The 14,450-nt window shown below is 37.7% G+C and overlaps 1 protein-coding gene across 3 annotated transcripts in view; it reads right to left on the bottom strand.

Moving 5' to 3' along the window:
• Positions 1-2,900: 2,900 nt before the first annotated feature.
• Hacd2 (3-hydroxyacyl-CoA dehydratase 2) overlaps positions 2,901-14,450 on the bottom strand; it is a 110,902-nt gene continuing 99,352 nt past the window's right edge. For 2 of the 3 annotated variants that reach the window (XM_076376324.1, XM_076376323.1), the window contains exons 4-6: positions 4,242-4,476; positions 4,054-4,158; positions 2,906-3,952 (exon numbers count right to left, since the gene is read on the bottom strand). In XM_076376324.1, the coding sequence (XP_076232439.1) occupies positions 3,387-3,952; positions 4,054-4,158; positions 4,242-4,476 (906 nt within the window). In that variant the 3' untranslated portion in view covers positions 2,906-3,386. Of the gene's footprint in view, positions 3,953-4,053; positions 4,159-4,241; positions 4,477-14,450 lie in introns of all 3 variants that reach the window. The other variant, XM_076376325.1, reaches the window with a different exon arrangement.

The raw sequence follows: 14,450 nt of genomic DNA, 5'->3' as shown, positions 1-14,450 counted from the left end.
TACGTTCATAGTACTACATTACTATATTTATACTACTACACCAATTGTCGTAAATCTTGAATGGGTATTAACAATCGCCATCAATACAATAGAATTATATTGTTTGTAGTTATAAGATAAGAAGTTACACTTTGACGATTCATGATTTCTAACGTGTTTCCCGTTTATCGCTCCTAATAATTCGGAAAGTTTTTGAATTTAATAAAGTTACATGCTATATCTTTAATCGGAAATTTCAATATTCTTTAGTCGGAAATTTTAAATACTGATCATCTAGGATATTATAAATTAATGGTAACAGTTCATGTACTATTTTAGAAATTGTATTATCGCTTATTCTAAATCTAAAACACATTGAACAAAAATATTCACCTGTTACATTCAGACATTCATGTAGTCCCCTTTCTTGTCGTCAACCTGTGAGAAATGCTGATACATTGCAAAATACATAATTAAAGTATTAGCAAACGATTGCGACAAATTCTGCCCAGTTAATTGGGCAAAACAATATGCTAGCGATCCCCGTCTTTAGATTATTACCCAAAATGGGAATAATATAAAATTATCGAACGACAGCACTCAAAATTGATATACAGTTGAGATACTCGAGTCGAATCACGTCGAGAATCAGAGTGAATCTCTAGTCGTCATCCACGTGAGAGCTGTAACATAGTAACAGCGTAGGCGTACCGTAACGGGTGGTACGCATTGCGAAAAATCAGAAGGTACCACGAGTGTGTACTCGAAATCCGCCTCCTTAGACCGCATTAAGAGAATCCGCGTAGTCCAAAATAAGGAAGTGCGAAATATGACACCGAAATGTGACTCGTTTGTAAAAAATAGAAGACTGGTATTCAGAAGATTAAGAAGGTATTTCAAGACCAGGATTAAAAATGGAAAGTTAAACTTTTTAATTTTTTGATTTATTTTTATTATATTATTGTGATTTTTCCGATGAAAATAAGACCAAACGCGACATAATTCGAACAACTTTCAAGTGTGTATTTTAATAACTTCCATTTTTTTTCTCGATTCTAATAAAACACAAGAAATAGTTTCCTGGTCATGCAAATAATTAATATATCGATAATAAGCCGATACTAAATGCACGCGGTCCGAGATCCCAGCAACGAGCTTTCACCATGAGAAAGAATGAGAGACAGTAAGCAGTCCCAATCCCCCTTTCTTTCCCCAATCCTCCACTCTTTTTTATAACATAGACTTGTTGTTTGAGCCCCGCACCGCGTGCATTTAGTACAGGTTTATTCTTTCTCACGTTTTTCCTCCGCTGTCCTTTCCTTCGATTGCGATTTATTTTTATCTCATTCACACTCACCATTTCTCACAACAATCATTGAGTAATGTCGCCAAGGATCAACAGTATCGCCCAAACAAATAATCCACTTAAAGTCAAATGAGATGCGAAATTAGTACTCCGCTCGGGATGAACGCTTACGACCACTACCAAGTAGCGAGACTATGATAGAATTAATTTCAACAGGCGGCTCAGGGTCACTCAGCCTCTCACGCGACTTTCTGGTGGGACAGGGGAGTGCGCTCACAGATATTCCACACGCGCGGCAGGTGCGTCCCCACTGCCGCAGTGGGGGAACCCACCAGAAAGGCGCGTGAGGGGCTGAGTGACCCTGAGCCGCCTGTTGAAATTAATTCTACCATATATACCGAAACTGTTGTAATACTTAAGTGTAAAATACTTACCTTTGTCAGTTTCAATGTAACATATTATAAATAATAAAATTGAAGTTAAATTGTATTGTATTTGTCGTTTTTCCATTAATAACTACAGGGTTATCAGTTTAACTGGAAATTTTCCGAGTGTTGATAGCATTTATGCTGTAGCACACAGGATCCTAACAGAGGTGAAACTCCGGCGTTTCTGAGGTCCTAATTTTCAGTGCGCATGCGTGGTAATTAATACTAATATTCTCTTCAATAATATTCTCTTTTAACATTACAACTTTTCAAAATTTCTAAAAATATTTATAATATGTGTTATTGTAACGAGCGCCACACTGTTATAATGTATGGTGCGGCACTGTTCTATCCGGTACGATACGTGATTGGCCGCTACTTCCTTTAATGCTCATGGCTGCTCATGGCTCTCATCATGCCGATTACATTACTTCTGTTTTTCCACATTTAAATAAAGTATTACTGTTCTGTGTATAGTGCAAATATGTCGAAGTGTTTATTTCAAACATCCCACCACCATAGAAGCTTGCTTCTACATATGTAAAATAATAATGTTGAAAGTAATTATTAAGTGAAATAAAATTATTAAAATAATACAGACCTTCCTAATACGGTTGTATATATTGTTAACAAACTATTAGAAAATAATTGCTTAATATGATATCATCACAAATGCTGTGATATTATCCACTGTTTCTTCGATATTTGCCTTTCCTCTTTTACCTACTACCCTATGGAACGTGACGGAAACATATTTCTTTAGAGAACTGGCAACGCTGTCCCTATAGTGCGCATGATCTGTACAGATTTCGGGAACACGGACATTAAAGATCGAACGTTAAAGAAGTTTCGCCTTTGTAAGATTACTCTGTGGCTGTAGCATTGTAAGTGCTGCCAACGTTTATTAGAGGATTTCCAGTTAGGCTGATCGTCCTGTATGTGTTTCGAAGAGAATGTAGTTTTCATTTTATTTCCAATCTTACAACTTAAAAAGTGAATTATAATTACAAATGAGAATTCATTTATGGTACCGTTAGTATAAGACTAAAGAATCGTCCCAGTCGAGGGTTAAAATCGATACGTAACACTTCATTTGGTTTCCGTGTAAGCAGTCCGTCAGCGAGAAGAATGCTGGTCACGGTGTCTGTGTTGATATCTCCCAATACTTAACGCCTACGTAATCCAACAAAATAAATACACGAGGCATGATCCGATATCAACGGTCTCGTTGCAAAATATTCATTTTAAAAATAAGTCAATATGTTATTCACAATCTTATACGTACATTGTTAGTCGTTCAGCACTGTATATTTCTTCAATAGTAAATAATACACCACTGTATAGTTACATACTATTGCACATATACTCATACATTTGAAAACGCATACATTGTCTACTTGTACTAAATTTATTTATGCTACTGAAATAGTAAAGTATATAATTAAATACAACAGATACAATACTCATAAATGTTCTGACTATTATGCATGACATTTGAGCACTAAATAAGAAACAATATGTTTATATCTTAAAACGGATACAAATTGATTTTACTCAAAGTTTTACGTGTATTATGTGACTTTGAATTAGATCTATGCTACAGCAGTTCATTTGTATTACGAATTATATAATTTCTTAACTTTTTAATTCTTAAAGTATGAGTTATTAATTAATTATACATATTTTTGCTTTAATCTGGATTTTCCAAGTTTTTTATAACGCACCTGGTTCATACGAGACATTAATATATATATGAGAGGTAAACAAAATATGAGCAAGTATATTTTTAGAAATGAAGGAAAATGAAATGCAAAATTCCAAGAATTTGGTAAAGAGTAAGTAAATTTTAGAGTTTCCTCAAAGTATGGAATATTTCTTAATATCACAATTCCTTCACAAAGAAACCCTAAAGGGTATAAGGGCATCCATATTGTATATCTTAACCAAGTTAAAAATGAAATTTTTACGTTTAGTAACTGCGTTATATAATAAGGGTATCTAACTATTTCCACTGAACTCCAAACAAGGAAGAGATAAAAAATAACAGGTTTAGTTTGCATACGTGGTTCGGCTTCAATCATACAAAATAAGATAAATGCTCTACCTCCTACTTGTACGAATGATGTCACTGTAGTACTTTTAGTGTACCCGAATAATGAATGCATAACTTCTAAAAACTGTAAAAGTTGGACAAATTTCATTGGGTTTCCAACAATAGCATATGTCTCTTTCATAGAGGCTAAAATTAAAAATTTAGTATTTTACTATATTAGTTGTGTTATTAATAGTACTATTAATTAATTTTAGTTATTTACAATTTATTATAAAATATTTACTAACCTGGTCCGTCGCGTGAATACATTACTCCCATTACGGTAAGGATATAAAGAAAACCAACAAACTGACAAAGATTATAAATAATTAAATATACCTTCTTGAAATCCTCTAAATAAAAATTATTTATTAGTTGACATCGTAATTGGTTGTAAGTATAATATAACTTACAAGATATTTTAATAAAAATGTACCTTTCCTATAGCCAAATTCTTCTTTGTGTAATTGGTCATACATTCCAGGATAATCGCTACATATATCACGTTTCTCATCTTCATTCTCTTCTAAGTCTTCACTTGTCCATTTATCAAAGTCTATCTTTAACCATGATGGTTTTTGTGGTTGACTAGTTAATCTTGGCCACCAACCAATACATTGTTTTTTTAATATAAAGTCAACTTGTCGATCTATTACCTTATAACTACTCTCCTGAAACATTAAAATAAATTTAATGCATTAATTATACATTTAAAGGGGTTGGGTAGTTACGTGACTTTTCGAGATTGCCAGATCGCTATCTACTGTTACAGGTTTCATTACAGAAATAGTAATCAGCAGTGGTACCAAACTCGTGGAATATGAGACAAACGGTTTACCCCCCACTATACACTACTATCGTCGCCCACTCCACGTCGCCAGCTCTCCACCTAAGCGTACTTGTCTCCTATCCGTATGTGCTATCTGCACAACGCATTCCGCCAAGAATTCACGTTATGGAATGTAAGAAATTTTAAAAATTGCCGCCTAAACGACCTGAGTGGCACTCCCCGGAAGCAACCACCGAGGCGGAAATGCACCCCCGCGAGGGCAAGCGGCATCAAAAAGAAAAACCCAGGGAAAAACCCAGGGAGGCAACACACCTCGGCAACGTAGCCGAAACTGCGTGCGGAAAGGGACCCCACGCGTAGGGCCCTTCTTCTGGCTCGAGCATCGACACTAGTAACATCGGTGGAGTTCTTACGCCTCATTTCACGAACAGTTATACCGTTCGTTGTTAGTTCATAATTATTGTAATAAGCGCCCAAAAGTTAGAATACAACTATAGTAAATTTCTAATAGGAAGCCTAAGCGCATAGTTCGCAATCTTAGATTATATACACTAGACACAGCATATACACATATAGTGCGTGTATAGAAAATTTACGAACGTGGCTAAGCAAAGATAACTGTCCAAGTGTGACGTCACACTGCGCACAAGGTAATCGTTCAAAATGACTGACACAGCATCAGGCGCTTAGACACTGCTGGACGCTATCGACCCACGCAATCTACGTGAAGCTGCGAGCAACTTCTGTAAATCTCGGTTTGAAATAATTATTAATAATTATGGGAAATTATTTTATTTTGTAATCAGTAATTACAAATAAATAGTTTTTCTCTAGACGTCTAAGTATTGTTCTCATTATTTCTTTAAACTAAAATAAATTATAAGAAAATAATTACAAATTGTACATCATCAACATGTCAATTAAACTTCAAATATATTTTGCGAAACTATAATTCTCAAAATATTTATTTCATATTTAATCAATTCAACATGTTTTCTGAAAATTGAACATTTCTACATTCTCGTTAATGTCGAACAGTAAAACAGTTTGACACGTCCAGAATTTCGGTGTGTTACTCTTTCGAAATTACAGATACGTCATACTAGCATAGCTTACACATCTTGCCCGTGTGACGTCACGTAGATGATTGTATCTTTGCCTAAACGAAGTTATCTGAAGTCGTGTCTATAAGTATACAGGGTGTTTCTGAACAGCACGAGATAAAGTTAAGGTGTGATTCTAGAGACCAAAATAAGACGAAAATCAAGAATAACGATTTTGCATTTGAGGCTTCGTTCGTAAGTTATAGGTGTCTAACAATCTGGTGGAAAGCACCCAAACAGACAATTTACATGAAGGTGGAATTAATGGACTGCAACGAATAGACAAGATTATTGTTATTCAATGAAAGTTCGCAATCACGACATAGTGTTTGCATCCCGATGCGGCGATTTTACATTTTGTTTTTAATTATTCGCGTTAAACAAGCGCGTGACAACTGAGCCTGCGTCTTCTGCCTTCCTATGCATTAAAATATATAAACAGTTAATTAAAATCGTACTTTATTTATGATAGTGTAACGAACCATGCGTCATAGTACATAAAACGTTGACAGATAGAGCGGTTTACCTATGAACAGGGAGTAGGATTCGTGTAGCGTGCGGTTAAGAAATAATTTTCACAGACTACGATTTCTCTTTTCAAATAATATATAACAATATTTATTAATCCAAAAGTGTGCAAACTAGAAATACTTAATACTATCCCTAAAGCTATACAAGTCTATTAGTCTTTTGATTAAAGAGTTTATTATCGCTATATAAATTTGTACCATCGGTAACTTCTATGTGAATTAAGTATTAACGCATTGTAATATAAGCAGATGGCAGTGATGAATAATGACGTGGAGGATTGAGGAAAAGACCGAGGAGCTGGATAAAGTTGCCTCGGTCGGTAATCGAGGAGCTGGCTAAAGCTGCCTCGATACGGAGGATCTAAGGAGCTGGTTAAATCTGCCTTAGAGTGATAATCAAGAAGCTGGTTAAAGCTGCCTCGATGTGGAGGATCTAAGGAGTTGATTAAAGCTGCCTCGATGTGGAGGATCTAAAGAGCTGGTTAAAGCTGCCTCGATGTGGAAGATCTAAGGAGTTGATTAAAGCTGCCTCGATGTGGAGGATCTAAAGAGCTGGTTAAAGCTGCCTCGATGTGGAAGATCTAAGGAGCTGGTTAAAGCTGCCTCGATGTGGAGGATCTAAGGAGCTGGTTAAAGCTGCCTAGGTAGAAAAAACCAAGGAGCTGGTTAAAGCTGTCTTGGTACGATTTGAGATCGTGTTGAGCGTTTGGATTCAGAGTGAGAACTGCACTGCGTACTACTTCTACACTTCGCTGATGGCTCCGTATTTATACAGGAAAATTGTCTCCTTCTTTTGGATCTGTCTTCATGTAGGGGAAGCACTGCGCTGCGCTTGCGCGTTCGGGGGTCATCGCAGGTTATGTGTTTCTAATTGGTTTCGAGGTTTTCGCGCATGCTTCTGATGATGCCCGTGCAGGCGTATCGAGAGTTTCGCTTGCTTGGTTTGCGATGTCATCGTCTGGTCGTCAGTGCGTACGCCATGGGATGTCGCTTCGGTGTTATACCGATTTTGTACGCATGCGTAAATGTAAGCGTTCTATTGTATGTGCGCAAGCGCGTCGCTCGTCGCTGGTGCAATGATTTGATCTAGGGAATTGACGTTAGGATATCGTTGTGGGCTCGGGTCATTGCCACTGTACAGATTTGAACTATCACCTGTTATTTATTAATATGAGAAGAAAAAAGTTGTCTTTTTGGTTGAGTTCCAAGAACTTGATCTCTTTGTATGTGTACGCGAAGCTGCTGCCGGTTGTTATAATAGTAAAAAATGAAATAAATATTATTATTATATTTCCTTACAATATTTAATCACTATTATTTTATTTAATGACTATATTTAAGTATTATTATATTTACTTAATAATAATAATTATTATTATATTTATTTTATTTTTTACTATCATAATTATTGAAGGATTGTTATGCCCATCCTAACGAACGGCGCTGGTAGCGCCTGCATAATTTTCGTCTCTTTTTTTTTGCGCGCGCGTTCCGTTACTGTTCTGTTATGGCTGATGCGATGTGCGTGGCCACGTGTTTTACGCGCGAGTTATTTTTATATGTTATCAGTATTATATAACATCTAACCGGTATTATGTATTAGGCTAAGTTTTCTATTCAAATAAACGTTTTTTCTCTAACATTGGTTATGGGCCCAGGGTGTTTAGAAAGCCTAAAGTGCGTAGATAGTTCCCGGTGCGCGAAACATAACCTATATCGGCCACGTGGGCGAGCGAATCAAATTGCTAAACGAAAAAAGATTACAAGCAAGAATGGAAACCAGAAACGATTCGCATATAACGAAGCTGTCTGATAAAAATTATCCGACGTGGAAAGTCGAAATGAAGTGGCTGCTGTTAGCCAAAGGTTTATTAGAACACGTAAGTGGAAATACAGTGCTAACAAAAAACGCTGTAGAAACCAAAAGAAAGACGTTTACGACTAACAATAGTAAGGCCATCGCATATATTGGACTGAGTCTTGAGCCTGAACAGCAGATTCATATAGAAGATTGTGCAACTGCGGTAGATGCCTGGAAAGCATTAGAACAAGTACATCAACCAAAATCAAGGGTAAGGATTCTACAATTAAAAAGAGAATTTAATCATTTGCGTTTGAAAGATGATGAGTCGATGTCATCGTACATGTCAAGAGCGAAGGTTTTAGCCAATAATCTAACAGAAGCGGGTGCAGATGTCAAAGATGAAGACTTAGCATTTGTACTATTATCGGGTCTTCCTGACAGTTATGAAAGTTTAAATATGACGTTGGCGAGCTTACCTGATGAGACATTTACATCTGCGGAAATCAAAAGGGTGTTGTTGGCTGAGTACGATCGAAGGATATCAAGAAAAGAAGAGGATGGAAGTACTCATAGAGAAGCGTTACAGATTTCCAAGAAAGCTGAAAAAAGGGATAAAAGGTACAGAACCATAATAAGTTAAAGAACGTTACATGCTTTAATTGCAAGAAGACAGGGCATATCGCAAAAGATTGTCAATTAAGAACAGAAAAGGACAAAAGGACTTCTGAACTAATTTTAGACAGTGGAAGCACACATCATGTCTGTAAAAGACGAGATTGGTTCTCCAGCTTCGAAGAAATCAATACGCAAGTGATAAATACTGCAGCCGATCCAAACAAGCCAGGAGCGACTCTACATGCAAAAGGAGTTGGTAATGTTACACTGAAGACATTTGTTGGAAATGGAGAAGTACAATATGATTGAATGCAGAAAAATAGCAACGCCAATGGATCCAGGGATAAAGATATCGAAAGAAGATAAACCCAGCACAGAAGAAGAAAAGGAGTACATGGTAAAAGTACCTTATAGAGAATTAATTGGAGGCCTAATGTTCTTAGCGCTTTATACAAGGCCGGATATATTGTTCTCAGTAACTAAATTGTCGTAGTACAATTTCAATCCGGGAAAGCGACATTGGCAGCAGGCGAAGCACGTATTAAAATATTTGAACGCAACCAAAGATTACGGTATTGTGTATAAAGCAGTAGACAGTCCAAAAATTGTAATACATTGCGACGCTGACTGGGCAGCAGATCTCGATGATCGTCATTCATTTTCGGGAATAATAACTTTGATAGGTAACAATGTAATACAATGGAGGTCAGTTAAACAAAAATCTCTGTCAACTTCCACGATGGAGGCAGAATATGTCTCGTTAGCCAATGGCGTAAAGGAAGCCATGCGGTTAAATATGTTTTTAGTCGAGCTTGAATTAATGAGTTATTTCAGGTCCATTACAAATTCATTGTGATAATCGGGCGACAATAGATTTCTTCAAAAGTACTGTGGAAAAGAAAAGGTCTAAGCATATAGATGTCGCATACTATATTGTCAGGGAAAAGCTAGACGAAGGATTGATTCAGTTATTTTACATTCCGACAAACGAAAACCTGGCGGATATTTTGACCAAGGCGTTAAAGAAAGCAATTCACTTTCTATAAAAGTCCCCTCTTTCACAGAGGGGACTTTATGTATACAGGGTGTCCCAGGTTTTAAGGATCAAACTTTGTCAGTATATTCTATGGTACTAAATAAGAAAAAAATGTTATGTAAACATAGGTCATATAGAGCTTTATCAAAAAGTTATAACAAAATTACGGAATTCAAGTAATATAGGAATAGTAACCGACTTGCTGTTACTGCGAGCATTGGATCGAATATATCAGCAATGTTTACGTTCAGTGTAAGTTGTGTTTACTATCTGAGGTTACCTAAGATTGAAAGCAATTTCTGCCAGTAATAGCTATTAGTAAGTTGTTGGAGTTCATATGGCAATGCCACAAATATTTACGAATCGAGAATATGCAGATATGCATTTCATTCACAGCTTCTGCAATGGGAATGCCCGAGCTGCTGCGAGGGAGTACCAACGCCGATTTCCTGGACGAAGAGTACCGAACTACAAAGTGTTCTGTTACGTTCCAAACAGGAAATTCTTCGAATTTTTGACTTTCGGCCATTACGTCGGCCGGAGTGTGTCACAACAATGCTTTGTCATTATGGAATTTCCTAGTTTGGCATATTCTGGCCCTTGACGATCAAAATTCTAAATTATAATTATTGTGTTGTATTATATGCTCTCTCCTTGAAATCGTCGTCGACTTTCGACGACGCGAATGTGTGTGAATGTGTGTGAAATTTGTGAGGATGTATGTGTGCGTGTGTGTGTTCCTCTGAAGCCTCGAGAAGGTGAGCGTGAACATCTTAGCCGTAACAACTATCGTTACATTACCATGTTTGGAATTGCGGGTTCTCATGCGCTTAAATGAGTGTGCTTTGAGTGTGTAATCAACACCTTCTATTGCGAATCGAACATCTTGTTGTCCATGATGCCTGTTAGAACTAATTGCAAATTGTTCATAGGGCTCCAATGTACCCATATGTTCCATGAATTGGGACGGCTGCGAGTGATTGCGGGAAAAGCTTGTAATGCGACGGTGTTTCAAAAATTTGAAATGAGAATCTTTCGCGACTGGTTTTGGAATTCGCATAAAAACTGTACACAGCGCGTGACGGCTCCCGCGCGCTGCCTCACTTGATTCTTCAAGACCTCTCACGGATACGGCAGAAGATCACTGTATTGGTGATCCTCGAAGGATCCTGCCTATCCTGATTTCCGTGATCGATCACTCTTCGTCGATAAGTCGCGAGGTGTGTAACGGGAGATCGTGGGTTAACTATATTCTATTTCTTTCGTTGTCTCTATCTTTCTATTGTTCTTTTCTCAATGTTTAAAAAGCGGTTATATAACGGGCATTTGGCTCGTCCGCGAGATTCGTGGTCTGTTGGTACACGTGACCGACCGAAGGTCGCCTTCGGTTGGAGATTCCGTTGTCCTAACAGCATAACACGGTCAATTGTCGTATGACTCGTTTTTATCGTTAAAATTTAAGTTCAAACAAGGTGAGCATTGTCGAGCAACGGTTTTGAACTCCAGGCCCGATGTCGAGTGGGGACATCGGAGCCTGAAGGAGAGAGAGACTAAATCGTATCACATTCGAACGATACAAAAGATAATTGGCGGGCGCCGCATAGCGGCAAAATTAGCGTGTTTCGCGTTTTGCGGAGACACACGCGACTCTCGCAGCAGTCCTCTTTCGGCAGTGAGTCTTGCGCCAGTCCTTTAGACAGGTCGTCAAGCCACCATCAGCATAGCCAGTTACACGCTGTGCTGCCAGACTGAGGACGCAAATCTTGAGAATTACCCCCTCCACTACGCATACTAACGCACGGGCCGCGTATCCGTGAGCTCGGCACTTCGGGCAGCTTCGAACAGCTTCGGACAACTTCAGGCAGCTTCGAGAGGTCGAGAGAGAAGGTGGATCGTGATGCGCACTCTCTCATTCTTTGAAATGTTTAAATCCCAATCTCTAGCAAGCGGCAAGCGGGGCACGCACCTTGCGCGAGCTTTCCGATTGCCTGGATATTTTCAGTTTCCAACGTAGAAAAGTATTCTAATGAAAAAAAATTTCAAAAATTTTTTCTGCAGAAAAACTCATTTTAAGACCTCCTGATTACGTTTCAACTAATAAAAAAAAGAGCTTTTTTTTAATAACCGCATATGTTTATTAACCCAATTGCATTCAATCGACTGAATGAATTTCAATGAAACTTTATATCTAAATTTTATATTCACATCTCAAGATCTTATTAGATTTAGAGCAAAATCGATGCATGGATTATGGTACTTACCTCTTATAATTATATATATATTACACATATATTTTTTACTACTAGGTGGGAAGATAAAGATTTTCATTTGTAAAGTTAACGTAACGCGATTTAGTCTGGAAAACACTGCTCTTATCGAATTAACCCTTTCTAGTTCAGAATTAATTGTACTTCAAAATTCAAGATTATCAGAAAATAAATACTTTGATACTGAAAATTCGTCAAATGTATTAGACTAAGAGTCCACTCTTGACCAGTAACGTGCACGTTGTCACAACCTTCAATATAAAATATTTATATTGGTAATTATTTAAAATAAGAGCCTCCTCACCGATTTCTTTGAATCTTTTTATATCATGTATCTTCAGACGTGGAGTAATTTTTCTAAATGAAATTATTGTCGCTCTCTTCTCGTTTTCGAGATAAAAATTTTTATATGCTTGAAAATTATGGTGGCAGGCCGAGGGTAGATAGCAAAAAGGGAGTTTGAGTTGGGTTAGAGCTAGGGCTAGTGAAAGATATGTTTCGAGTTGGTTAGAGCTAGTGCCAGAAAAAAAGATGTTTCGGGTTGGTTAGAGTTAGGGCCAGGAAAAGAGATGTTTCGAGCTGGTTAGAGCTAGGACCTGGAAAAGAGATATTTGGAGTTGGTTAGAGCTAGAACCGGGAAAAGAGATACTTTGAGTTGTGTTATGTCTCCGTAACTTTTGACAGTAGTTACTAGAGCCTATATATATATATATTTTATATATATTTTATATATTTATATTTATTTATATATATTTATATTTATTTATATATATTTATATATATATAAGCACAATTTTATTTCCGGTTCGGTTCCAAAAAGTCTTAACGGAAACATTCTCGCGCGATCGAATTCGAATTCTTTCGTGTCCCTAGCTCTAACCCAACTCAAAGTATTTCTTTTCCCAGCCCTAGTTCTAACCAACTCGAAACATCTCTTTTCCTGGCCCTAGCTCTAATCAACTCAAAGTATTTCTTTTCCCGGTCCTAGCTCTAGCCAACCTAGCTCTAAACAAGCAGTGTTTTCCAGACTAAATCGCGTTACGTTAACTTTACAAATGAAAATCTTTATCTTCCCACCTAATAGTAAAAAATATATGTGTAATATAACTATAATTATAAGAGGTAAGTATCATAATCCATGCATCGATTTTGCTCTAAATCTAATAAGATCTTGAGATGTGAATATAAAATTTAGATAGAAAGTTTCATTGAAATTCATTCAGTCGTTTGAATGCAATTGGGTTAATAAACATATGCGGTTATTAAAAAAAAGCTCTTTTTTTTATTAGTTGAAACGTAATCAGGAGGTCTTAAAATGAGTTTTCCTGCAGAAAAAATTTTCGAAATTTTTTTTCATTAGAATACTTTTCTAAGTTGGAAACTGAAAATATCCAGGCAATCGGAAAGCTCGCGCAAGGTGCGTGCCCCGCTTGCCGCTTGCTAGCGATTGGGATTTAAACATTTCAAAGAATGAGAGAGTGTGCATCACGATCCACCTTCTCTCTCGACCTCCCGAAGCTGCCCGAAACTGTCCGAAGCGCCGAGCTCACGGATACGCGACCCGTGCGTTAGTATATGTAGTGGAAGGGGTAATTCTCAAGTTTGCGTCCGCAGTCTGGCAGCACAGGTTACACGATTTTAAGTATAGTAATGTTGCGGACGAAAGCCGTTTCGTCTACACAGACGAGAGCCGCGCTTTATCCCCACTACCTCGTTTGATACGTGCCGCCGAGAAACCAATTCTTGGAACCATCGCGTTCGAGCTAAACGCCCGAGAACAAGAACGTCATAAAAAACAACGATAGTATTAGGGATTTAAATAGGAAAAATTGAAGTTTCTTATTCGCAAACGGATTTTCACGCAAGTAACACCAGTCGATTCCTTGTGCTCTCCTGATTAAAATGATGTCAAACACGACATGATTCCGATTATTTTTAACAAAGATACATAAAACTTGGTTTGTAGAAAGAAAGGTCATGCTCATCGCGTTATGTAAACAGACCCGAGCGCGGCTCTCGTCCGTGACTGGTAGTCGATTCGACGAGCGCGGCTCTCGTCGTAGGGCTAACTCCCTATTATTCCCTCATATTTTTGTGTTTAATTATTTGTAGGAGGGTAGACTGAATAACCCGTTGGTACGGGTAAATAGTAGAAACTTTATTTGATGTGTCTGCTAAGACGCCTGGATTCCAACTGCCTCGCGAAAACATGGGCCGAAGGCAAAGAAAGTCAGGGTCCACTTAAGGGTACGTGCCCACGCAGGGATGGTCGAATTGGACACGCTTTCTAAAATATACATACTCTGTACCCCAACGAGGGTCTAACGTCTATCTTATTCTCAAGGACCCAAAGAGGCTCATTGACGACTAACAGTCTACAGTTCGGCCATTCCTGACTAAGGTGACCGTCCTCGGTCACAAGCGTACAATCATATATTTCCAAAAGTATACAAATATACTCAATCAAGGATCCTAAGCGAAGTTAAATAAAAGTATAAGA

This window comes from Calliopsis andreniformis, chromosome 4 (genome assembly GCF_051401765.1).
Source record: "Calliopsis andreniformis isolate RMS-2024a chromosome 4, iyCalAndr_principal, whole genome shotgun sequence".
Taxonomy (NCBI): Eukaryota; Metazoa; Arthropoda; class Insecta; order Hymenoptera; family Andrenidae; genus Calliopsis; species Calliopsis andreniformis.
Note: the sequence above shows the minus strand (reverse complement) of the source record. Positions and strands in the feature narration are given on the sequence as shown.